Source organism: Lichenostomus cassidix, chromosome 3 (assembly GCF_008360975.1).
Source record: "Lichenostomus cassidix isolate B80296 chromosome 3, HeHo_3.0, whole genome shotgun sequence".
In the NCBI taxonomy this organism is placed as follows: Eukaryota; Metazoa; Chordata; class Aves; order Passeriformes; family Meliphagidae; genus Lichenostomus; species Lichenostomus cassidix.
Window position 1 is genome coordinate 71463701 of NC_139483.1, and position 26011 is coordinate 71489711.

The 26011-nt window shown below is 35.1% G+C and overlaps 1 protein-coding gene across 2 annotated transcripts in view; it reads left to right on the forward strand.

Annotated features, from left to right (window-relative positions):
• Positions 1-26011, forward strand: part of ASCC3 (activating signal cointegrator 1 complex subunit 3) — a 249666-nt gene that overhangs the window by 60589 nt on the left and 163066 nt on the right. For both annotated transcript variants that reach the window (XM_085056274.1, XM_085056275.1), the window contains exons 9-10: positions 4889-5089; positions 5549-5689. In XM_085056274.1, coding sequence (XP_084912400.1) covers positions 4889-5089; positions 5549-5689 — 342 coding nt within the window. The remainder of the gene's footprint in view (positions 1-4888; positions 5090-5548; positions 5690-26011) is intronic.

A 26011-nucleotide genomic window follows, 5' to 3' on the forward strand; every position in this document is an offset into this window, starting at 1 on the left:
TTTATATAATTCTATTTTTTTATTTATTTATGTTCCTAAATCTCATGAGCTACCAGTTTTTCATGGAAGTAGCAGAATATAAAAAGTATCATCAGGAGAGGGAAGCTGTGTATGTCCTCAGGTATAACATCTATGTTTATTTCTGAGTGTACCTTCAGTAACAAAATGGGATTTACAGTGGCACAAAAGTACTTAAAGTGTGTAGATGCATAATTAGAAAGCAGGGGGGACTACTAAATGTTCATAAGTTAGAAGGATAGTGGGAATGTATTTATTAAAATGTTTATGTGTATATACATACATATAAAAACATATGTTTGTGTGTGTGTGTATGAGTACATATGCATAGATATGTGTTTTAACCAACAACATTCAAAAGAGCAGCAAAAGGGAAAGATGACCTTTAGATTGTTTATATGTCAGGACGACAGGAATCAGAGCTTCACGTCCTGAATTTCATGTGTTTTATATAAAAAAGGATGGATTAGTCATACTATTACCTGTTAGATCAATAATCTTTTTAACTGAAAGTGTAGTAGAACAGTTGACTGCAGAATGAGATTTTTTGCTCCTGAGATATATAAGGTACTTTGATTAAAACAGATCTACATTAAAATAAGCAAACGGATAGGGAAAATGCTGAAAGCTCAACCTTGGTTTATGGGTGCAGTAGATTATCTCTAAGATAAATGGGTAGTAATCTTATTACTTTGTTACAGTATGACAGAAGACATCATCATTATAGAACTTTTCTACAAGGTCTTGGTAATGAATTACATGACTAAAACTCTGTTTAAAGTGTTGATGGTCTGTGCTATTTAGAGCAGACATTGCCACTACTGTGTTGCTAAAGCAGTTGTGTTTCTGAGCTGTAGCTTGCCTGCAGACTGAACCATATAGATTTGTCCATGAATATTACTTTAATGACTTAAACAAATTTGTCTTATTTTTAAATTGCTGTTAGAGCGCCAACACACAAATATCTTTTTGATGAAATTTCTGATTTAGAATATCTTGATTAGGTGTAATCTCATTTATTCATAAATGCATTAGTTGTAACAATAAATTCCATGGGAAAGAATTGGAAAGCTTACTGAAGTAAAATCAAGGGGTTTATTCATTCATGTCACAGCTGTCTTGAAAATCATCTGGTTTGTGGAAAGAGTTGCTTCTCAGTGGCTTTTCACATTGATTCATGCTTGTGTAAAAATGACATCATCTTAGGCTTGAAATTGTATTAGTTGAGAGTAACACTCAGATTGTATTCTGCTTAAAATTCCTATGGTTTGTGTTGAATTCTAGGGATAAATCAGCTGTGGAATAGAAAGTTAAAAGATGTTGCATCTCATTCATTTTCAGTAAAAAATACATTCTGCCATCCAGTGGCTACCAGTCCTTTAAGCAAGAAGGGAGTTCACTGGTTTATCTGAAAAAGAATTGGTGTGTAGAATTGGTGTGTAGAAGCCTTGGCTGATGTTTGTGTGCCAGAGGGGGGGAAAGTTGTTTTCTGTTTTAAAAATAGGTAGTGTGTGCAAATGACAATTTTAAAAAACAAATCTTTTACTACCTTTGTCAAACTGTGGAGTTCTGTGCATACTGTTGCATTTCTGTCTGCTGCCTTACTGTTTTTATAAGGGCAAAACTACTGGTCTTGGATTATGCAATTGTACTTACCATTTGGAATAAAATGGAATTTAGAGGAAATATAATTTTTTCAATTAATGGGGAGTTGGTTTGAAGAAGTCTTAGGATTTTCTTTTTCTCTGGAGTTACTTTCTCTTGTAGCTTTTTTAATCCTTAGTATATTCCTGCAGAGTCAACTTTCAAAGAATATTATTCATTGACTGTATTGTGATTCTGAATGTTGTATATTGATTTGTGAGTGCCGGCTTGAAAATTAATTAGTGTGGTGAATGAAAAACTAGGTTCTGGTCAGAATACCATTATTTAAAAAGTACTTTTAGCTCTTAGCCAGGTGTCTGTGGGTTTGATTTGTTTGGGTTTTGGTTTTTTTTTAATTAGTCTTTATTCTGCTCTTAATATTCCTGTTTTGATAGGCTTAGCATCATTCCAGAAAACAAGCTGAAGTTAATTTTTCTAATTTGCCAAGCAGTTTCCTCTGTTTTTCCTGGAACATCTGTTTGTTTATTGCTACTTACCAAGTCAGTGTTAATCCGTGGCGTTACTATTTTCCAATAGAAAAAGAGACAGGAAATTATTTTTATTTTTTTAAATATGTATTTATTTTTGCTCACAATTGCATGTGCTAAGGTTATAGTATATGTAATTTCTGCTGAATGTAAAGGAAAAGGATGTGTTACACTGCACACTTAGAATTTAAGAGAAGCTGGAACAGTATATTTTTACAGGCAGTAGTTTAAGATAACTTAAGGATGTATTTAAGGGTATTAACAATCACACAGATATAAGGGGACCTGTATGTGTAAAGCCACACATATTCAATGGTGTGGCTGTGAAAAATTCCTGTCATCCATTTCTGAAGATACTTAGGCTGGACTTTGTTTAGACAGCAATGTTTCTGCTTTTGTTTAAAAACTGCTTCTTTAAATGATACACCTATTGTGTAATGTAGTGTTTTGTTAGTTCAGTTCTTTAATCAACAGTTGTATTTGTGAGTTTCCCTCTAGATCCTTTGTTATAAATGCTGTAAATGGTGTTTATCAGTGTGAACTTTATGCAATGTATATAATAGCTTCTAAAAGCAACTTGATGGAATGGGAGAGAAAACTATAACCAATTACAAAGACTTGTCAAGAAATCTCAAAATTAAGTAAAAGGCAAATTAGAAACCTAAAATTACTAAGGAGGCCATAAAACTAGTTGATTTAATCCTCATAGCACCAACGTATTGAACTGCTCTCCAGGAAAACCATTAATACTTTATAAGAGTCTCGTTCATTAAGATGAAATGAATTTTGAAGACAACACACCAAGTACACGTTTTGTATAAAAAACTTTGTGCAAAACAAATAAGCTTTCCTCCTGCAGTGTTGCAAGTCGAATTTACTGTACAAGAATAGTAACAGTGAAAACTGTTATAATCTTGATATTCAGCTACTAAAAAATTGAAGGAACTTGATTAAAAGTGCATTAATTACTTGCATTAGACACTTTTTTTCCTTCACCGAAGACAGCAGTTTAAAAAAAGAATTTTAATATATTTGTAATTTGTCAATTGTATAAATACAAATGCAGTTCATGATTTGAATTGTACTTACTTTTTCAGTGTGGCATAGGAAGTTTTCAACCCAAAAGCTTTGCTAAGACAAAGGTACTGTTAAATTGAAAAGGACATTTTTCAAAAGGAAATAGTGTGTTGTTTGCATAGCATTTTCATTGACTTCAATATCAATGAATGTTGTTTTCCATGGTCAAAGTCATCTAAAATAAAACTACAGTTGGTTAGTCATGCTAACATACAGTTGGTTACTCTTACATCAGTCATACAGATGTAAGAGTAGACCATTTTTTAATTTATTATGAAAATGGTCTATTAGCCTAAATTTGTAATTTGTATCATAGGCCCTCACAGGAGACTACTACAAGGAAGCTGCAGCACAATGATAGGCTTAGTGTTGTTTGTTGTGAAATTAAGTGAAATATTTGATCTAAATATCTGATGAAACCCTCATTCCTAAGCTTACATTACTTGAGATAGTAATAAATTGAGTCCTGCTCAAATAATTTGCTTAGTACTGGAAAGAATTCGAAAGAATACTTGGTATTGGAGAGGCTTTTATAACAGCAAATCATTGTAAATTATTTAAAGCACCCAGAATAATGGAAAAGGAGATCTTCAGAAGATGCTTTGAGGCCTGTTCTTTACTCTACTTTTGTTGTTTCCTACAAGTAAAGTACAAGTTATAATCATCAAATATTAGTAAGATACTCTTCATTCTTTGTAGTAAAAGCAGTGTAGGTAATTAAATCTCTAGAAAGGAGATAATTATGTGTTCTGGAGTCTACTTTAAACATCTGTGAAAAGTAACTAAGAAAAAGGAAGTTTATTAAAAAATTAATTTTATATTTTAAGGGTCCATTCTTCAGTTGCAAAGGTTTTATAATCTTCAAATGGAGAAATTGCCATTGTCTCTGTACAGTGGTTCTTTCCTGGTGAAAATATCATTTTTCAGAGAGACCGAGAGGAGCAAAGTATTACTGTAATTGATGGTTTGTACTGTATAAGATTTAAACATGCATTAAACCACAATAAGCATAATTTCCTGCATTAACTATAATTTTTAAAACCTTCTTAAAGTTTGTTTGGAACTATACATACAAGTTTTATATTTCTTTTGGTGGCTGCAGCTTGTTGTAAATATTGTTGGAGAAAGGTCTGAACATGAAAAATTGCAAGCTGGATATTTCCTCAGAAGCAAGAGAAAGTTTTTACTGAATTTGCAAAATTGAACTATTTGGATTTCTGTTGTATTGCTGCCTCATCTTCCAATAGAGTAGTCATAGTTTGTCATCTTATATTTTGAGATGTATATTGTTCTTTTCTTATTAATGCTATTTTACTGATGTGTAATTACTAATAGGTCAGTATTTTATAGTGTATTAGTTTTGGTCACACTCTTGAGTAAAAAAAATTAAGCGGTGAAATACTATGAAGCTAAAAGTTTTGATTAATTTAGCAGATGTTATCCTGCTATAATTTGCTTTCTTTATTGATTCACTGTTTGAGGGTTGGGTAGAAGTGGTAGCCTCAGAATAAAAAAAAACTTGTAATAATAAATATATTATGACAAGTATCTGAAGGTTTGTTTCCATATGTTCTTTTTCTTATGATTTATATATGTATATACACACACATATACAAACATCTATGAAAATTACATGATATGTGTGTTGTTTGTTTTAACAGATTGGACAACTTGCTTTTAAAGGCATGAAAAGACTAAACCGAATCCAGTCTATAGTTTTTGAGACTGCCTACAACACAAATGAGAACATGCTGATCTGTGCCCCCACTGGAGCTGGGAAGACTAACATTGCCATGCTCACAATCCTTCATGAAATTCGCCAGCATGTCCAGCATGGTGTTATCAAAAAGGATGAATTTAAGGTAGGAGTTTAATGACCCAGATAACAGCTTTTTAACTTGTAAGGTAAAATATATTATATGTTATACATGGAATATGAAATCAGGACGTCCTCAAGGATATTAGACTTTTCCGAGTTGAAGATAAGGCTAGTTTTGATTTACTTCATTATTGTTAAAGCTATTCTTACTTGTGTTCTAAAAATCTTATTATGTGAATAAAAAGCTATGAAAATGCATTTAGCTTTGATGCAGAACCAATTTTCAAAGCGATGAGGCTGTATAAACAAAATCCATTGTCCTTTAAACAGCTGCACACTTATCCAACAAAGATAACTACTTTTCATATATCACTATTAAGATTTTTCACTGTAAGCGCCTGGCATCATATTTCACAATAAATCGTGATTTGTAATGGTTGCCATGAAACAAATGACGTTGTGGGGTTTGCTCATTTATCAAGTGAGTGTTGTTTTGGTGCAGATTGTGTATGTTGCTCCTATGAAGGCTTTGGCAGCCGAAATGACAAATTACTTCAGCAAGCGTCTGGAGCCGCTCGGCATTACTGTGAAAGAGTTGACTGGTGATATGCAACTGTCAAAAGGTGAAATTCTGCGAACACAGGTATGCTTAATTTTTTTAAACACTGTTCTGTATTATTCGTACCTCTTCATAGGTACACTACTCCTCAAACTCCTTGTAACAGTACTGGTGAAGCAGCTGAAATGTTATTACCATATCTGTAATTACACCGATTATGTACATTGATATAAGTTCAGAATTCTTCAATAATAGCCATCTTTGAAAAGTTGAAACTTTGGTGTGCAAATGGTAAGTTCCAAATAAATCCGAATTGCTATAACAACATTCTTGCAAATATGTCAAAATAATACTTGCCTTCTTTTTTATTAAAAACGCCAGAACTGTAGGTTCCTGTTAATGGCTGATCTTACTTTTCCTCATTTGTCCTTAAAAAGTATAAGACATCACTAGGCTAAACATTTGAACATTCCCAGAAATTAATAAAATGTGTGAGTTTAGCCTCTTAAATAGCATTGCATAAATGGAGATTACTTTGTTTTAACAGATGCTTTTGTCATACTTATTTCAGGCAAATGCTGTTTATGTCAGTGAAATACCATTCTTCCAAAATCTTAAGATATTTTTGTACCTGTTCTTTCATCTAGTTCCATGTGATTACCCTTTCCCCTTCTGCATGGTCCAAGAAACAGACAAAAGAACTGGTTTTATTATCAATATGAACATTTATAAATGTAACTTGTAGTAATTGTTGATTCAGATGAGTGATATTTTGGCAGCTTTGAGGTATTTGACATTTTTGTGGTGAGTGGAGAGGAAACTCTTCACATGACAAGAAAATATATCAGTATGTATTTAATAATTAGGAGGACCACTGCAGTAGTAATCCAGTGTGAAGTTGTGAAAAGCAATTAGACTTTGCAACACTATCAATCTAGAATCTGAGTTTACCAAACAAGAAACTTTTAGGTAGGAACTTTTGGTAATTGAAATTATTTACATATACGAAATTACCATTTAAAATTGCTTCCTGTTTTCACAGTACTTTTCAGCTATGGCACATAATCAAGTAGATCATGGTTTTAATAGCGAGAGAGAGATAATGTGTAATCACTGCTGAAACTGAAAGTGACAGTGGAAAAGCCTGCTCTGAATGTAAGGACAAATCTGGATGAACAGAATGAATGTAGAATGGAAAAGAGCTATTTACTCTTGCTCTTCTAGTCTGCAATATAAATCTTAAAATCTCACCACATTATTGAAACTCTGCTTACATCCAGTAAAAAGTAAGGAAATAGAACAAAAAACATTTCAGGCTGTATTAAAAATGTGTTTGGGAAATAGTTTACAAAGCTGAAATTTAATTACTCTAGTAATGGGAACTTATTAATATATACAGATTGTTAATTTAGAGGAACGTAGTAATATGAGTGTAGGAAGACTATCTGCTTCATCATGCTCTTTTATTTCAGTCCAAAATGCCACTACTTGCATAATTCTTCATTTTTTGTGGAGAAGAGGCTAAAGCAGGTTTATGTATAAAAATCAAGAAGGAATAAAAAGGAAGGATATGGGTAAAATCTTTTCTTTTTGCCTGCCATAAACTCATCTCATTGCTTTGAAATTAGCTTTTTTTTTGTCTGAAACTTACCTTCAAGGGATTTCTACAGTTTCCTATGTATGTCATAGTATAGAAACAGTAATCTGAAGAGTATTTGTAGTTTCTAAACCTTTGGGGAGAGTGGAGGTGGAAGGAAAATGGTCTCCAGAAGAGGAAAAATTTGGAAGCCATTATATTTGTGACCCAAAATTCAGTTCCTACATTTTCAAAAAACTATAGTTAAAGTGCTGATTAATTTCAGTTTTGCTTTTGCTCAGTTTTGTGTCTTTGCTCTTCAAAACATTGTAAAGCTTAAAAGGAAAAGAATATAAAGGCCAAAAATTCTGGGCCAGTGAAATAATATTTTTTTCTTTTCTCTTCTTTGTCGTAGCTAGTCAGTCTTATGATCAATCAGAACTGTAGAAGGTGAGGATGAGAAATGATGCCAATCCAAGAGTTACCAGTGTAATTGCTGCTGCTCTTCTTGCAGATTCTGGAGCCCAGAAGTGTGCAATGTTTTATTACTGCATAACAAAGTGCACAGCAAATATGTAGCTTTATCATAAACTAGGAAATGGCACTTGCTTGTGCTGCATCTTGCTTATTGCTCTGTACATATATTGTTTTCTATGAAAACTCATGAGCTTTCTTTGCTCAACTAGGCACTTAAAACCACTTCATCCAAGCAGGTTTCTTTCAACATTTTTTACCCTATATTAAATTGACTCTTATTTCAAAACTTCGTTTTACTTGTCAGCCTCTCTAATGCACACATTTCTCAGACAGGAATGCTCTGATAGGTGTTGCTACTTTATTTATAGTTTCAGATTTGCTTTCCCAGTCATTGCTCTGTTTCCTAGCCTTTAGCAGTGTAAGTAATGAAGTACCTTTGTTTAACAGAAAAGCAGTTTTCCCTGTAAGAATTAATGCTACAGCAGGTAGATGCATGCACACAATTCATATACACAGGGATAAGTATATATCATATGTGGAATAAAAGACAGGGAGCAAGATCAACTGAAGCAGATGCTGGTATTTCAGGTTGGATCATCAAAAGATCTCAGCTGGTTCTTCGAGACAACTGAAGGCTTGGTATATATCCCCTGTGACAGTTGTCTTCTGTCTCTTTTCTGAGCAGTTGCATTTTCACCATCTTTATTTTTCTCCTCATGTGAATCAAATCAGTCACAAGGAAAGATGTAAATAAGGTGATTGTCAGGTATTAGTTAGAAGTAGCGCTTCAGTGGCAATCCTGATAATTTTCTGCTTCCTTTCTGTCCTGCTTGCTTCATCCTTCATACTCTGCCTGTTTATATTTAAAGATGTGTGTTTTGTAAGTTATTACATGTAGCTATTGTTCTTATCCTGATGAGGAAAAATTGCTTTATCTGACAAACTGGTAACTGTCTCCCTTCTCAGGAATGCACCCTAAATGGACAGTGGGAGCTACTTCTATTACTTTTTCTACAAATATTTTTCAACTATATAAATGCTAGCCAAAAAAGATAACAAGGAATTTAAATTTTCATTCCCTTTACAGTGGAACAAAATACTTTAAATATTTTTGAAAGATATTCCATTTAAAAAAGGTCTACAGCTCATTCTTTCAGCGATAACTCTCACTGTGCTTTTTATGCTGACATTTATATGCATCCAGAAGGTAGCTATGTTTCCTTCTGCTCCATGCTTTTAAGGTATTGTACATGATATAATTTTACTTCCATGTTATTATTGAATATCCACTGACATTACTATGTTTCCAACACACTTCATAAGCTTTCAAAATAAGTTATTTCTGATTTTACCAATAATGGAATTTCCTTAAAAAGAGAAATTAAAATAGCTTTTATTGACTCTTCAGTCAGTCTTCTAACCTGCTCCCCACATCTTATGCAGTGAAGGACACAGTTGCAGGTTTAACATGTTGGATGTGTGCAAAAACTCTGAGTCAAATTCCCCTCTTAGAATCGTAGAAACATAGAATGGTTTGGGTTGAAATGGTCTTTATAAATGATCTAGTTCCAACATCCCTGCCATGGACAGGGGTGCCACTAATTAGATCAGGTGGCTCAGGGCCCCATCCAGCCTGGCTTTGAACACTTCCAGGGATGGAGCATCTAACCTAAACCTGCCCTCTTTCAGCTTAAAACCACCTGCCCTTGTCCTGACACTATCATGACACTATGTAAAAAGTCCCACTTCCTCCTTCATGTAAGCCCCATTAAGAGACTCACAATGAGGTCTCCCCAGTGCCTTCTTTTCAGGCTGAACAACCTCAGCCCTCTCAGCCTGTCTTCACAGGAGAGATGCACCAGCACTCTGATCATTTTCGTGGCCCTCCTCTGGACTTTCTCTAACAGGTCCACATCTTTCTTGGCTCATGTTTTTGTGAAAAGGGGTGTGTGTGTTTTAAATGTTCTGCTTTAATGTTTTAGACAGAGTAGATCCAGGGTCTATTACCAAAGAATTTGTGTGTAAATAAGTGCTTCACTGTACTTGGGAGCAGGAGAAAATAAACTTGTTACAAAAATAAATAACCTTAGCTATTGTACTGGTTCTCTGCAAAAGAGTTTATGTTACTTTACTAAAGTTTTTTTTCATAATCTAAATAAATAAAGATAGATTAGCTTTTCACTTTCCTCTCCGGTTAAAAACAATTCAAGGAAGTGTGTTTTGCTACTGTTGATAATTTTCCTATCTACTCCAGTCTAAGCATGTTTTTATACTGACTTACTATGATCCAGGCATGTTCATACACTGTTACCTTATCCTGTTAACTTGTATTTAGACATCGCTTAATCCACAATGACATTAAGCATACTTCAGCCATAACCTATTGTTTGGTAGGTTGGTTTTGGTATGTTCATGTTTAAATGGAAAATATTCATAAGTAATAACTTGTGTTTTTTGCTGGGTAGCATTCAGGATAACATGAAGTGTTTTGTTGGAAGGCAATGGATTATTTGGGTGATTGTCTTCATGGACTTTTTTGAGTGTGCATACTAGTCAGTCTTTGCTTTAAACAGTCTAGAAAATTATACAAAACTTTCCAAATCAACTTGTGGGCTTTCAGTTGTCTTTGACCTTGACACTTGCAACAAACATAATGTAGTTATAGTTATCTTTTGAAAGTTTGGAGAACACAGCAGGGATTGGAGCAGTATGGATTCATAAGGTAATCACCAAGTCTGGAATCAGTGCCCTGCCCTGGGCACAGTGTGTTGCAAGCTGATGGATGAGTGCCATGATGCCTTAACTTGTGCAAAAGAGTGGTAGCTTCTACAGAGTGCAGAAATGCCTTCAGCCCTTAACACAGAGTTAAGGCATCAAAGTGTGGGCATCAAAAAACATGTAAAAGATAATTTCTTTTTAATGTTTTATGCATCCACAGCATGAAACAAAATTAAGATTCTTGGCATAACGTACTAAAAGCTTATCAAAGTTTCTTCCACCTTTATAAACTTTAAAAATGGCTTTTGAAAATTACCCTGTTAAATATATTTTATTTTCTTTTTAAGGAAAGTTATTTTGTTGTTTTATTGCATCTTCAGTCAGTGTGAATATTTCTCACCCTTAAACTAGTACCACAGCAGTTTTGTGTTTAGATGCATTTTGGTGTAATCATTTTCAACAACCTGCATTCTAATTCAAATAAGTACATAGAAGTGAGGCTGACATTTTGAAGTTGAAATAAGTTTTCTATAACATTTTTGCTTTTTTTTGTGCCTCGGACCTGCAGTTTTCAGTGAAAGTACTTTATTGGTCTTAGATCACTTTTGCTTTGAGGACTGTCAGACTGTCATGAGCCTTGCTTGCTACAGATATGTTTTGGTGTTAAGGCCAGATTACAAGTGTTTTCTGTGTTGCTAAAATTATGTAGTAGTTGGAAACAAATCTGGTCAAATTTTGAAAGCAGGCTAATTTCCCCAGCCTGTAAACCTCTACATATCTCTGTTCCTTCATTCTCATATTGTTGGAGTTAAAGGGATTCAGACAGCAGGAAAAGGAAATTTGCTGTCTTTTAAATAAATATTATGAGAGAATGAATCAAACTATAACTGTGTGAATTTTCCTGATTCTACCACTTCTGAACTACTGATTTTATTTTTTTTTTAATTTTTAGGAATATAGATTTTTGTTTGTTAAAGAAAAGCATTTCTATTTTTGTTATGTTTTTTCTTGATCAAAAAATTAACTATACAGAAAGGAGGGTTATTATTTTAAAACATATTATTGGATTTTCTGTAATGTTTACATAGTACTCAAGTGCTTCAAGGCCCACAGAAAGAATTGTATACATTTACTGAACTGCAAGGCTGTGCCTGTCAGCATGGGCCTGACAGACGTCACAGAAGCTGACATTTCCAAAACTATTAGGTTTCTGCAGGCCTCCACATATCATTGTCTTTTTTCTGTCATGGATTGATAAAAATTAATCTCATGTCTGATTAAAGAAAGGGGTATCAGAAGCAAATCAGAAACTGTATCTGACCTTAGTCTGCTTTCAACCTAAATGTGCTTCTGAAACATTGCTCCGTAAAGAAGGCAGGAAGTGGGAAAACCGATAGTACTATTCACCCATTAAAAGAAAAAACAAAACACCAAAAACTAAAAAAAAGCCCAAACAAACAAGAAAAAGCAAACAAACAAAAAAAACCTCCTTCATTCTTTATGAAGTCTTAAAAATTCCATGATGTTCAAGTTAATCAAATTAAAAGAATGAAAGTTTACATTTTTTGCTATCCTGTCTGGGTAGGGAAGAAAGCCCTGCTAAACCTGACTTGCACTGTCATTTTTGAAAATGGGCAGCTGGCTGTCGTATTTGTTCTCTGTCCATTAACCTGTATAAACTAAAATCACATTGCTTTCAGAGTGGATTCTTAACATTGCTCACAGTTTATATGAAAGCTACCTTAATATTTTGCTAAGAAACCATTTTTCAAAGGTTTAGGTTTTAGAAGTGATACCTTCATTTGCCAAGCGGCAGACATGTTGAGCAGTGTAAAAATGTAAATAATTTTCAGGCACTGAGGTCAGAGCAGAAGAAGGGGAGGAGGTGCTCCAGGCACTGGAGCAGAGATTCCCTGGCAGCCCATTGAAGAGGCTGTGGTGGAGCTGATGCTCACTCTGTAGCTCTTGGAGGACCCCACACTGAAGCAGGTTGATGGTGCAGTAAAGGCAAAGGTGGTCCATGGAAAGCTCATGCAGGAACAGTCTCCTGGCAGGAATTGTGCCCATGGAAAGGACTCATGTTGGAGCAGTTTGTGAAGGGATCCTGTGTGTAGAGATCCACATTGGAGTGGGGAAAAAGTGTGAGGAAGGAATGTCTGAGATGAAGTTATGGACTGACTGTAACCCCCATTCCTGAGATGAAGAGAACTTGGGAACAGAGCAGTGAAGTTGAGCCTGCGGAGAAGGGGGACTAGCAGGAAGAGGTTTTTAGGTTTTGTCTTTGTTTCCTCTCTATTTTACTCTATTTTTATTTTATCTTGACCCATAGGTTTTTCCATCTTACTTTCTGTCCCTGTCCAGGAAAGGAGGGCAAGTTAGAGTGATTGGGTGGGCATCTGCCAGCCACAACAATTGACCTACCACAGTTAGTTTTAGTTTGGGATTTTTTTTTTTAAATGAAGTTACTGCTTTCATTGATGTTTTGCTTCTGGTATTCAAAATCCAAGAGAATTTTGTTTAGTTTATTGTAAATTTTATTAGCTGGTTATTTTTTTATTTAACTTTACCCAGCTGTTTGTGCTTGAAATAAGAGTAGTTTAGAACAAAAGGGCAATTCTTATTGAAGAGCATGAGTAATACAACAGTATTGATGGTGTCTTTGTAAACAGTAGAGTTGTAAATGAAAAGAGAATTTGTGTAAGTTGCATTTGCATTGGCAAATACATTTGTCTGATTACTGAAAATAATGCTTTTCTTGATGAGAGGAAATAGACTGAAGCACCAAATATATTTTGACATCTCAAAGATTAGCTGATTAATTGTACTTGTGATGGCAAGACAGAAGTGAGAAGTGAAGCAGAGACCACAAAAGCATCAGAGCTGAATAGAGCACATAGTTCTGAGAACGACAAATGGCATCAGGACCTCTGAGTAATATGGATGATCACTCTGATAGATTCTGTCAGCTGATAGACTCCAATATTAAGCCATGAGGGCTTTATTCCCTATTGGAATCTGATACTAATAAAATGGAATAATGCTTTTTTTCTCAAGTTCTTTACTCCAATATAAAACTAATCAAGTCCAAAACTATTTGAAGCAAAAGAGGGCTATAAAGTTGAGGTGCCTGCTGTTTCATCTACAGCTTTATTTTTCCCATACACTGTTTCTCATTTCCTGCATTTTGATAGGATATAGAGATGCTTCTAAGTAAAAGCGAATAGTGAGGTTGATTCCTGCTACTTTTCTTGTGAACAATTTATAAAATTTTAGAGCATTATAGTCTATAATATTGTGCTATGTATATACTTCTCATTTCATGGATATACAAAGCCCTCTGTTAGATGTTGAATATGCATATATAGTGACTATTCTTATGAATGTAGTAAGTACATGAGATAGTGATTCTTAACAGGAGTAAACATGATGTCATCTTGCCTTGCATATCACCACACTCATACAAAAATGTTTCAATACGTGACCAAGAATTATGAATGTTTTTAATTCAGAATATTGATAGCTCTTCTCCCTTAATAGTAATTCACAGGCTATTGTATTGTACTACATTTTAACAGAAATCAACTGTAGAACACTTTTTTTTAAAGATTGGTATTGTCAATTATTATCCCAGTTGTATTACCACTGCATTTTGTAAAAATTATATGAAGAACTTACACTGAAAAATTGCATCAAATATACAATCTAAAGTGCTTTTGAAGCAAGACAGTACCATTTTATTTTCCTGTCTCTTGGTGCTTAGTCACTGTCTAATCTCCTTTTTTCTTATCCAGTATATTTGTCCATCCCTGTAAGCACTTACTCTGATGTTAGTCTTCTCTTAAGTGGCCTTCATCTCCCTATTGCATGCCATTGGTTTTTAGTTGCAGTTGTTACAAACACCTGTATTACTGTTGACTTTAGATGCAAATCTGTTTCCTTCCAGGATCAAAAGAGTGCTTTGGATGTGTTAGATGCAATAAAATCTACAAATCTTTTTTGGTATGAGGAGTTAAACTTTCATGAAGTGGCCTTCAGAAGTGATCCAGAGATTATAAACCTCACAGATACAGAAAAACCCTCCTCTTTTCAAGTTGTTCATTTCAAAAAGAGAGTTGAACCTAGTTAATATTCCCTTTTCCAGTAGGCCTAGAATGTAAAGTAGTGCTGGATTCTATGCACACCCATGGTTTCAATAGCAGAATATCCTCTTTTGATCAACATTTGGACTGGGACAGGAAGGTATCAAAATCTAATAAAAAAGAAAGAAGGGACATGCCCTTCTTTTGAGAGAACTTCATGAATATTCCTCAGTAGTACAACCTTGCTGAAAGAAAACTGCCTTTCTTCTGAATTTTCAAAGTTAGGCACAATCTAAAATAAGAATCTTCCTTTAAATGAGGTTAAAGCTTTAGCTTTTGAATGAGAGAAGTGTACTAAATATTTAGAACAGAAATCCATTCTAAAGTGGAGGTCTGAGTCAAGAAGGATCAAAATCTTTTTTATATAGTAGGATTTCTGTATCCCAAAGTAATCTCCACTTCACACTGTTGTTTCCATATGTATTTCCTTTGTTTCAGAAGTTCTCATAGTGTGAAAAAGAAAAATTTTGCTACCTGCTTCATTGATCATGCTACCTTCAGATAAAACTGTTTACAAAATCTGCTATCCAGGATCTCTTTGAGGCAGTGAGTCTTGATGGCACACCACAGACTGTTACATTTTCTTTTTCTGTCTTGCTTTTATTTTTTTTTTCTGTACATGTTAAGTGTATTTCTTAATTAGTGTTTAGTTCTGAAAGCAAGATCATTAAAATAAAATCAGGAGGGATGTGTCTTTGTACATCTGCAAGATTTGAAATGCTGTGGAGTGTTTTAAAGTTCTGATCTTGGCAGTCTTTTCAGCAGTAAGCAGTGTACACTCCTAGTTGATAGCAGTCACACTCAAGTTTGTGACCAGTAACGCTCAAGTCCTCAGCTTGGCTAAATTAATTGTCTTCAGCTTTTGGGGAGAAAGTGGAACCCTGAAAGTGTTTCAGTGGATAAGCAGAAGGAAGAAAAGCTAAGGTTCAGAGATCCGAAATAGGGACTAATAAAAGGGAAATGAAGATATAAACTTGATTAGATGAATCTGCACTGATTACAGTGTGAAGCTGGAGAAAATATTTATATTTGAAGCCCACTTCCTTGCAGTTTGGGCTCATTTCTGTAATGCTGATGTGCCCATCTAGCTCACGTCAAGAATAAGTTTTCAATTTTTTAGCATTGTTATGCTATTTCCTGACCCCTGAAAGGCAAGGAAGGAATTTTTCTGTGGGTGCCATTTTTATGAAGCCTGTGGTTTTCCCAGTTTTCTTACTTCCTTACACCAACTTGGGGAAATAGTAAAGCAGGTGAAAAAAAATTGATGTTAAACAGCAGAGAGGTAACTTTCAGCCTGTGATGTCAATTCTTCAACTGAACCCTTTAACCCTCAGAAATAAAGGCAGTAAACTCTGCGACATGTAGGATTCTTGATTGTCTCTGATAATGAAAACTATTAAGAAATAAATGAAGTTTGACTTGTGTAAGAGATTTCTGGATGTTTTTCCAGCGGGTTCAGCCAATAAGTTTGTTGCTTAGTTGAAATGTTGTCTGCATTGTTTCTGCTGTTTTTGTTGCTGGAACAACTACATTGCTTTCTGAGGCTGATGTTAACATTCTATGCTTTCAGCATTGTGCTTCCTTTATTTTGGCATCAGTCTTCCAGTACCCTAGTGAAATTGTTGGAAGCCCTTCTGATTTATGACCCTTCCATTAATACATGTGCCTATGACAGCTAAGATTTTGCCAGTGGGGCAAAGTACGTATACATCATAAAACAGTAGCAGTTTGAATAAAAAATAGTAGTCCTTTATAAGGAACTGAAGGTGCTGTCTGTGACCTAAATTAGTTTCTACATTTATGACAGATTTTTAAAATCAGTCTTCCATGCTTCAGAAATTAGAATCTCTACTCTTTAGATATTTGTTTACATTTTATTTTAAATAATTTACTTCTGAAATAGACAGATACAGTTGTTTATTTTGCTAACATGCCTACTTGCTTGCTGTAATTGCATAAGCTGTAGAATTTTAGTGCAGGCTTTGAGTAACCTACTTTGTGATTAATAATCAAATGTCACATTCTATGATAAAATGTGTAACTGACTGGCACTCATTGCTGTGATTCGCTTGGCTAAAATCTCTATTTAGATTGGGTGGGAAGGTGCGAGCTAATTTTTGGCTTAGCCATAAAACCCTAGTTGAAATTATGCCAGATAAAATTACAGACATTTTGAACCATAGGAAAAAATCTGTTCTATGTATTCTGTAGTTAAAGGATATAAGGTGAGGTTGTTTTGTAATTGCATTCTTGGTAGATTGTTCTCTTTTATTGGAAGTAATTATATTCATGCCTGATTTGGCTTCTAGAAGCTTTTTTAAACTGTTTTAAACCCAGAAGTTTTTAGTGTTTTTCTTTTTTTTCCCCCTGTAAATGATGGACTATTTGGCATTCTATTTCAGCACTTAAGTGAACAAATACTCGACTTGGATGGAGAACGCTTCCTATAAGTATAGACACTTGTTTTTTTCTTTCCCTCTCCAGTGGGCATATTTTTCATTTACTTTAGGCTTTATCAGAGTATATTCAGTTTTGATATATCTGTACTTTATGCACTTACATAAATCACTGTCTCTGCAGAGGTATGATATTAAAATTTGTCCTGGTTTTGGCTGAGATAGAGTTAATTTTCTTCATAGCAGCTAGTATGGGCTGTGGTTTGGATTTGTGCTGGAAACAGCATTGATAACACAGGGTATTTTTTTTATTGCTGAGCAGCTTTCAGAGTCAAGGCCTTTTCTGCCTCTCAGCACACTCCACCAGTGAGAGGACTGGGGGTGCACAGGGAACTGGGAGAGGGACACAGCTGGGACAACTGATCCCAACTGACCACAGGGATATCCCATGCCATAGGGCTCAGCATACAGAGCTGGAGGGAGAAGGAAAGGGGCGATGTTCGGAGAGACCATTTGTATTCCCAAGTCATGGTTACACTTGATGGATCCCTTCTTTCCTGGGGTGGCTGAACACCCACTGCTGATGGGAAGTAGTGAAGGAATTCTTTCTGCTTTGAATTCCTTGTGTGCAAGGCTTTTTGCTTTACATATTAAACTCTTTATCTCAATCCATGGTTTTCCTCACTTTTACCCCATTCCACCAATGGGGACTGCACAAGTGGCGTGGGAGGCTTAGTTGCTGGCTGGAATTAAACCATGACACAATGGAACTTAAAAGTGCTAATGTACAAACAGGAAAACAAACAAAAAAAATTTGTGGTTGGAAACACCATTGTTCCAGGCTGCAGGAATGCTGTTGCTCTTTGGTTGTATGGCTAAGACCAACAGTGTCACCTACAGGTGAATCAAGTAGATTTCTTAATTTTTCAAGTGGAGATATCAGACACACAGGATAAGTTAGTTTTTGAAAATGGGAAGATCTGATCTACTAACTTTCCAGTTAACATCTTAAATCAATTTTGCTGCTTATAATTGTTATAAAATAAAGTGCAAATACATAATTCAAAATATTTTTGTAAGAAGTGCTAGCAAAAAAAGTTCAAAGTAATTTTTTAATGTCTATAAAAATGATTATTGGTAATATTCTACCTATTTGCTATTAAAAATGAGATTTCACTGAAAATATGTGTGATTTATGACAATAAAGTACGTTTAGTGTCTGTTTTTATGGAGGTCAAAATTCATTGTTTGCCAATGACTCAATTCATTGTGGCAGAATGTTGCAGAAGTGAATATGAAGTAAAATGTTAAAAATATTGCATTGAAAATGTCAAATTAGTAAACATTTTTTTAATTTGTGTCTGTAAAAGTTTGCTTTTAGATTATTGCTTCCGTTTCTTCAATACAGCAGATATTAAAGATGCTGAAGTTTTTCTGAAAGTGGAACAACATACAAACTTAATGTATGTTAAGAGAAAAGACTGTTGTTCTTTAACTTTTTTTTTTTGAGGGTTCAGCATCTTCCTTTCTCTCTTGCTAGGTTTGTAATTAAATTATTGCTTTTCAAGGCCCTTCTTCACTTTTGCATGACAGGGACTAGGTGAATCAAATTCAGTCTTGACATAATGGATTTTTAGGTGTACTGCTGCAGTGATGTGGCCATCCAGTGGCAACTGAATCACATGAGTTGCAAAGTACACATAATGTTTTAAGCTAGATTGTGACTGACAAATTTTAAGCTAGTGGCATCATCAGAGAGGCTTCTGTGCAATGAAGATGTGATTGTGGGAGGAAGAAAGCCTAGTTTCAGCTGCTAAGTTGTTCCCACTTCTGCAACAGAATGATGAAGCTCCTGTGGGGAAGCTGCCTTTGAGCTTTCTATTCTTTCTATTCCTTTTATGGCACTCAAATGGGGTATATATATATATCACAGTCTTATGGACTCTGAGCTTGAAGAGATTTGAATGGCTTTGTGTAGACTATCATGTGCTGACTAGTCAGCTGTTGCATGTAGAGACCTCAGCGTTAAGTGATCACCTTACATAAGATTCAGTAATGGACTTGAGCCTGTTTCTTGTGCCTTCATAAGCACCAGTTTTGGTTTGTGCTGGTTTTAGTGTGGCTTTTTGTCATTTAAGAAAATACTTAAGACAGTGACATTGAAAACCAAATGTTACTTCTTCATGTCAAAGGCACAGTGATAAGCACAAGATCTCTTTGTTGCTCCTTCCACTTACTTGGTCTTGCTTTACTGTGTTTCAATACATCTTATTTAGTTGTATACATGCCAAGTTGTATTTACTGCTACATCTCTCAAAAATGTAGCATTGATTGGGTAGCCTTGGGATTGGAGCAGGGGGAGAGAGGGAAGAGTTTCTAGTGTAGTAGTAAGTTTCAAAGACTTAATTCAGTTGTGTGCAAATATACAAAAATTATAGATCCAGTTTTATAGCTGTAATATGTTCAGTTAGCTCAATGCATTTGTGTCATGCAGCATGACTCGGGTTAGAGTTTTCACATACTGTCCTTCAGAAACTGCACTGTGTGTAAACAATATGTAGGATTATTAAGCAAAATGGTCTGGTGTTGAAAACTGATCAAATAGCACATTACAGCAATATTTTCTACACTTCATTGTAAATCAATTAACAAGTGAATAAACTAATGAGTTCAATAAGCTAATTTAGTATTTTTTTTAAATCAAGATGGAAACTCAAAAGTCTGAAAGACTTTAAGAGTCTCCTTTAAACTTCTTATTCCTACTCAATGGCTCCAAACTCAGGAGTGGCTCATCCTAATGATCAGGAAGCTAGACAAAGTGTCAGGATGAAAACCAGACATAAAAAGGAAGCATGCAAGAGGTGGGTGCAGGAACAGGTGACCTGGAAGGATTGTAGTGGCACAAGTTGAGCACGATCAGACAGGATTGGGTGGTACAAAGCCCAGGAGCATATGGGAAGGGCAGCAAGAAAGGATTCTGTGGGTGCACAGGAAAAGGAAAATTGGAGAAAACTTTTGCTAAATGGAACAGGGTATCTGATGGCAAAGGACATGTGAAAGGCTGAGGTACTTAATGCTTTCTTTCCTTCAGCCTTTATTGTTAGGCCTGGCTTTTGGCAATCCAGGCCCCAAAGACAAATGGGAAAATCTAGAAACAGAAAATTCACCACTTGATGGAATAAAGTCAGGTCAGGGACTGTGCAGACAGAGTGATCATGATACAAGTTAATGAAATCTGATGAGATTTACCCAAAAGTCCTGAGGGACCTGGTCAAAGTTATCATGAGGTCATTCTTGATGACCTTTGAAAGGTCATGGTGACCATGAGACAAAATGTACCCTCAGCAATTTTGCAGATGGTACAAAACTGGGAGGAACGATTGACAGATCAGATGGTTGCTCAGTTATCCAGAGGGACTTTGACAGGCCAGAGAAATGGGCCACCAGAGATATCATGAAGTTCCAGAGTTCATGCCATGTCCTACACAGGAGGAGGGGAATAATTCTATGAACCTCTCCAGGCTGGGGGCCAGTCAGCTGGAAAGCAGCATCCCAGGAAATATAATGGATATTCTGGTGGAAAACAAATTGAATATAAGCCAGCAATATCCCCTTCATTCTGGGCTGCATTTCAGAAGGATGTTTCCAGCAGCTCAAAGGAGGTGGCCATTCCTCTCTGCTCAGCCCTGGTGAGACACATCTGTAGTGCTGGGTCCAGGTATGGGTTCCCCTTTAAGAGAGGAACAGGGACATACCAGAGGAAGTCTGGCAAAAAGCCATGAAGGTTTCTGAGTTATAGAACATCTGACACACAAGGAGAGGCAAAGTAAGCTGGGTCATTCAGCCTGGGTCTGAAAAAGCTCCAATAGATGGTGATCTGAGTACGTTGTGTATTTGTGTGTAAAGGAGACTGAGCCAGACCTCAGCAGTTTCCAGTGAGTGTGAAAGAGGCAGTGGGCACACACTGCAATACAGGAAATTCTCTGTAAATTTGAGACTTTATTTTTTATTTCCTGTGAGGGTTGTCAGATGTTGAAAATTTGTCTAGGCAAGCTGTGGAGTCTTCAAAGACTTTTGAGTATCACCTGAGAGATACTGGATACATGTCTGTATGGAGTCTTGAGCAGACTCCTCTAGGTGACACTGATTTGAGCAGTGGATTGGATGGTAGATCTGCAAAGGTGACTTCCAACTTTTCCCATACTGTGATTCTGTGAAAATTAAAATTAGTCTATTTTGATGAAATTGCCTCTCTGATATTTACTGCATGTATCAGTAAAAGACAAGCAAGGAACATTTTAGACACCATTTTTCCTGTTAGAATGTTCCTGTGTAATGGTTAAAGATGGCATTTTGTCAAACAAATCTCAGAATTTCTTTTCAAGCCATGGAATGTTAATAAGCAGTTTGAGCAGTTTGCTTTTCATATTTTCATATGTAAAATTAAGACTAAAAATCGTTAAAATACATTGTCTGAATGTTAAATTGTGAAGTACAAGTAATCTTAGTAAGTAACAATAAAGAATGCCTCAATTTAAGTTCTTTAATATAATAGAATCTGAAATTGAAGTACTTTGTGGTATGAACTAACTGCTCATCTGCATATGATTAATGAATTTATTAAAAACACCAAATAAAATATGATAGGTTTTGTCTCAGGCTTTTTTGTCACAGCAGACCTTCAGTAAAAGTTGGAGGAAAGTAATTTTCAGGAGTCTCTATTACCATTAATATTTTATTTATAAAGAATTTAGGAGAATGATTTACTTCTGTTTGGTTTAATGGTCTTTTATAGCTGAAAGGATTCTGTGCAAAAGGTGTCCACATGTCATTAAAATTACTTAGTAACTGTTTTGCACTTCCAAATACTTTTTTAAGCACAGTAAATTTTACAGGATAAAAACGTGGTCTTTTATAGTTAATGCAAATGATGCATTAAGTTAGACCCTTCTCCCAGAGTACAATTTAAATGTACTCAGAAGTCCAATTATCTTTGATTTAGATGTAAAAATTGTAGAATAACAGCTGTGCCTGCTGAGTGAATATTCCTCTGCAAAAAGATAGCTTATTTGAGCAGGGTTGAGGACAGGTTGCTCAGGGAATGTTTGCCTCTTTTGGATCTTTTTCGAATTTAAATACTTCTGGTCAGTTGAAAATACAAGCAAATTACAAAATAGCATCAGGGCAATTGACAGTTCATATTCTCTAAGTTGTCATTTTGCACATTACAGAATATCTTAGGTTCTCTAGCATTTATTATGACTATTTGTGGAACAAATCCCACACATTATACTTCAAATTAATGCTTACAATTATTACAGATAATAGTGCTAAATTTGACTGCATTTAGAAAACAGTTTTTTCTATACTACATCCAAAAAAAATTTTTAAGCACCTCCGACACTGAAAAATCACTTCACATGCAATAACTATAATAAAAGGTGCTCTAATTTACGAGTAGATATAATATTAGTATAAAGTATTCTTGTTATAACAAAATATTTTGTTATCATGAAGTGTCTAGTGATTTACCTTATAGCATGCAGTACCAGCAGGGTATTTATTAGTAGCATTTTAAATCACTAATATAAAGTAGAATATATTATCTAGGCTATATGGTATACACAGTTACTTCAGTTACTTACAATTGAAATTTGAAAGGTGCTTTTTAATTGAAGTTTTGAAGACGTTTACCTTGTAAACTGATCTTAAAACTGTACAAAATAGTATGAAACTTAATCTAATTTGTCCTTCTGAGAAAACAGATGTAATACATATATTTCACTGCTCTAATTTCTTTTTACAACACCCTAATCATAGAGCTTTCCTAAACTTCCTGGTAAGTCTCGTTCAGGGCTTACCTGTCTTGACTGTTACAAGATTTATTCTTTTTAAATGGAAACCTATTTTCAACCTAAACCCAATTCAAATTTTATTACCACTTTCCTTATGCGAATGTCTGACTTCCCCAGTCACCGCTATTTGCTTTTCAAAGACTCTTGCACTTGTAGTTATCTCTGTTCAGACACGTTTATTTAGCCTAAGCATCTGTTTATTTGAACTTTTCGTTAAGGTCATGCTTCATTTATGTTTAGTCATTCTCATTTTTCACTTCTGGACTCTCAGCTGATTTGCGCTTCTTGAAATAAGTTGCCCAGAACATAATGTATTGCCCCAAGATCATATTGCTGCTGAACAGAGTGGAAGGTTTATTTAGCATGTCCAAATAGCAGCATTTCTGCTCCAAGGTTTCAATTTTTGCATCAGCAGAGCATTTTTAGTTCATGTGCAGACTGATGTGGTCTTTCTCTTTTTGCTGTCCAGATACTGTCTTGCCAGTTGTTTTACATCCTGCATTTGTTGAGATAATTATTCCTAAGGGTCAGATTAATCTATTTTGGCTTTAGCCATGTAAAAGTTAGGCAACTGGTCTAAACTGGTTGCAGAGACTCGTCAGGAGAACACAATAGAGAAAAGATTTCTACAGCTGATTCATATTCAGATGGATGAAATGAACCAGCTAGAGGGAGCCTAGACATCTAGTTTTGAGGGTGACTTTGTAAATTAACAGGTAAGATAGGCAAGATAAATCCTATACTCAGTGTAGAATCTTGAAATTGTTTTACTGACTCATGCATTAATGCATCTGTTCTTTAACTTAAGACATTTTAAAATTCTTGCTCCCTCCTCCAATGTGTTTACAGCTCTGTCCAGCATAATATCAAAGTAATGTTTGGTGGATATAATCTTTAGTCTGTTACTAGGATTACTCATTAAAATACGCAATAGTATTGAGGTTCACAGACCTCAATGGAGTGGAACTCTGTGTGATTTGATCCTTTCATTAGAACAGCAAACTGTTGATTTCCTCTTGGTGCTTAAAGAATCCTGCTGAAATCCAGAAGATAGGCTAGTTTTCAGTTGATGTAACCAGAGAATATAAATCTGACAATCTTGCTGTAGATCTGTTACAATCACCTTCAACACTAGTTATCATTAATATTAGCAGACAATTTTCTCTGGGGTGTAGGCTTGAAAGGAGAGTTCGTGAAATCACGTTTCCACTCAAACAAATGAATTGGTGTTTGAGTTGTCATTTTGTGAAAAGGTGTCACAAAATTAACTTCTAATACAGTATTTGTTTAATATCAACATCTCAGCTGAACCAAGAATTTTTTTTATCTTACATTTAGTCTGCCTCCTTATCAGTGATTTTCAGTCATTCTTGAAAAAGCCTGATTTGAGACAAAGACATCAACTTGCTCCTTCTTGCATACAAATCTGTGATAGAAAATAAATCTGTTTGGTAAAGGATATTTGAAACCAAATGTCACTGTTGCACTTTGGTCTTTTTTCACATAACGTTGGGTTAATCAACATCTTGGGTTAAGGCTTGACAGGAGCAGAACGGGGGAAAAACCTGGGTAATCTTAAAATATAAATAAATAAATAAAAGATTATCATTGTCAACAAAAGTTATTCTGAACCTGTTGATATTTACAGTTAATGGGATACAGAGGACCACTGTGATGAGTCTTAAAAGTTTACAAATATAAATAAATTGAAAAAACTGGGAGCTTAGGTAGTCTTTTATCTTTGTCTCCTGAAGCTATGCAACCCAAGCCTAAAGTTTCCTTGTAGAACAGAGGAGTAATGACTTTGAACCTCTTTTCCTTGCAGCCATCAAAGAAAAAAAAGAAAAAGGAAAAAAACCCCATACAAACCCACAATTATCAAATAAAAAAAACCACCAACATCGGATTTCACAGAAACGTCACTTTCCAAAAGTATTCCTGTTCTTACTTTTTTCTTGTAATTCTTAAACAAATTAATCTTATCCCAAGTATTGCTATAATGACATATAAAAAAACATACACAAATGTACTCTGTCATGTTTTGTTGTTATTCTGTTGTATCTCTGTGAGATGGGAAAAGAGGGCTGGGGGAGAAGGAAATGCAAAATAACACTGGGAAGATTTGAAAACAAGCAGGCAGGATGTGGTGTCTCAAGAGACAGGCACTTGCTGAAAGTTGTCAGATTTGATTAAGGGAGCTTTTGGCATCAATCAGACCTGACAGTAGAATATCAGAGGTTAGTAAAACTGTAATTGGTGAACTGATTAACAGCAAAGAGGAAAAGAGGGTAATGTTTTGGATCAAACATCTTTAAAACATTTAGATCATTATTGAAACTTGAAGTCTGAGTAGCTAATTATACATTTTACAATATAAGAGATGAATTTCACAGAGCATGCAAGCTGTTCTTCCTCACTATGGTTGTTAAAATAAGGTTTGCACCGACTTTAAACAGACGGTTTAATCATGGGGAAAAAAGAATACAGAGAGCAGGTGCTCATATCCTATTACTCAGTATAACTATTGTGATTCTAACGTATATTGTTTTCTGTAGTTTCGTCTCAGATTAATGTAACTACTCCACTTGAAAAGCTTTATATTCATTCGGTAAGACTATAAGAAACTTAAGGCAAGGACTTTCATATTAATAATGAAAAGGAATTACTGGTTGTGCTGGTCTTACCCAGTTTATTTTGACTGTGTTGGAGTCTGTTGTATTGAGGTCTAAAAGTAGTACTGGAACTTCTAAATGAATTTTGTAACCTCTGGGACATCCAGGATCGTGCTGAAAGCACAAAATTTTTAATCTCCACATATGAACTTAAATAGGTTAGTCAGTTATGAAACTGAGTATGCCACAAAAAAACCAATATTTTAAAAAATCAGTTCAACAGAACATGTCAGACGTGTTGTAAATATCTTGCTCTGCTAAGGCAATATGTTGTTGATACATTGTCAATCAGTTGCCTTTTCATTAGATGGAATAGCTGAGTTCTGTAAAGGAACGAAATCATAATGCGTTTCTAGGACTCACTTATAAAATAAAGCATGCTGAACAGAGTTATGTTTCTTCAGTTAAAAAGTTGCTGGACATTTTAAGTTCTGAGTGGCAACTGCTACAATTTTTTATTGTTCCCTTGTTGATGTCTGTTGTTGATTGATGATTATGTTAACTTTAGGGACTTACTAATTGCTGCTAGTATGCATCAATATAAAGCACCTCTTTTGTAAGTCTTTCTAGCAT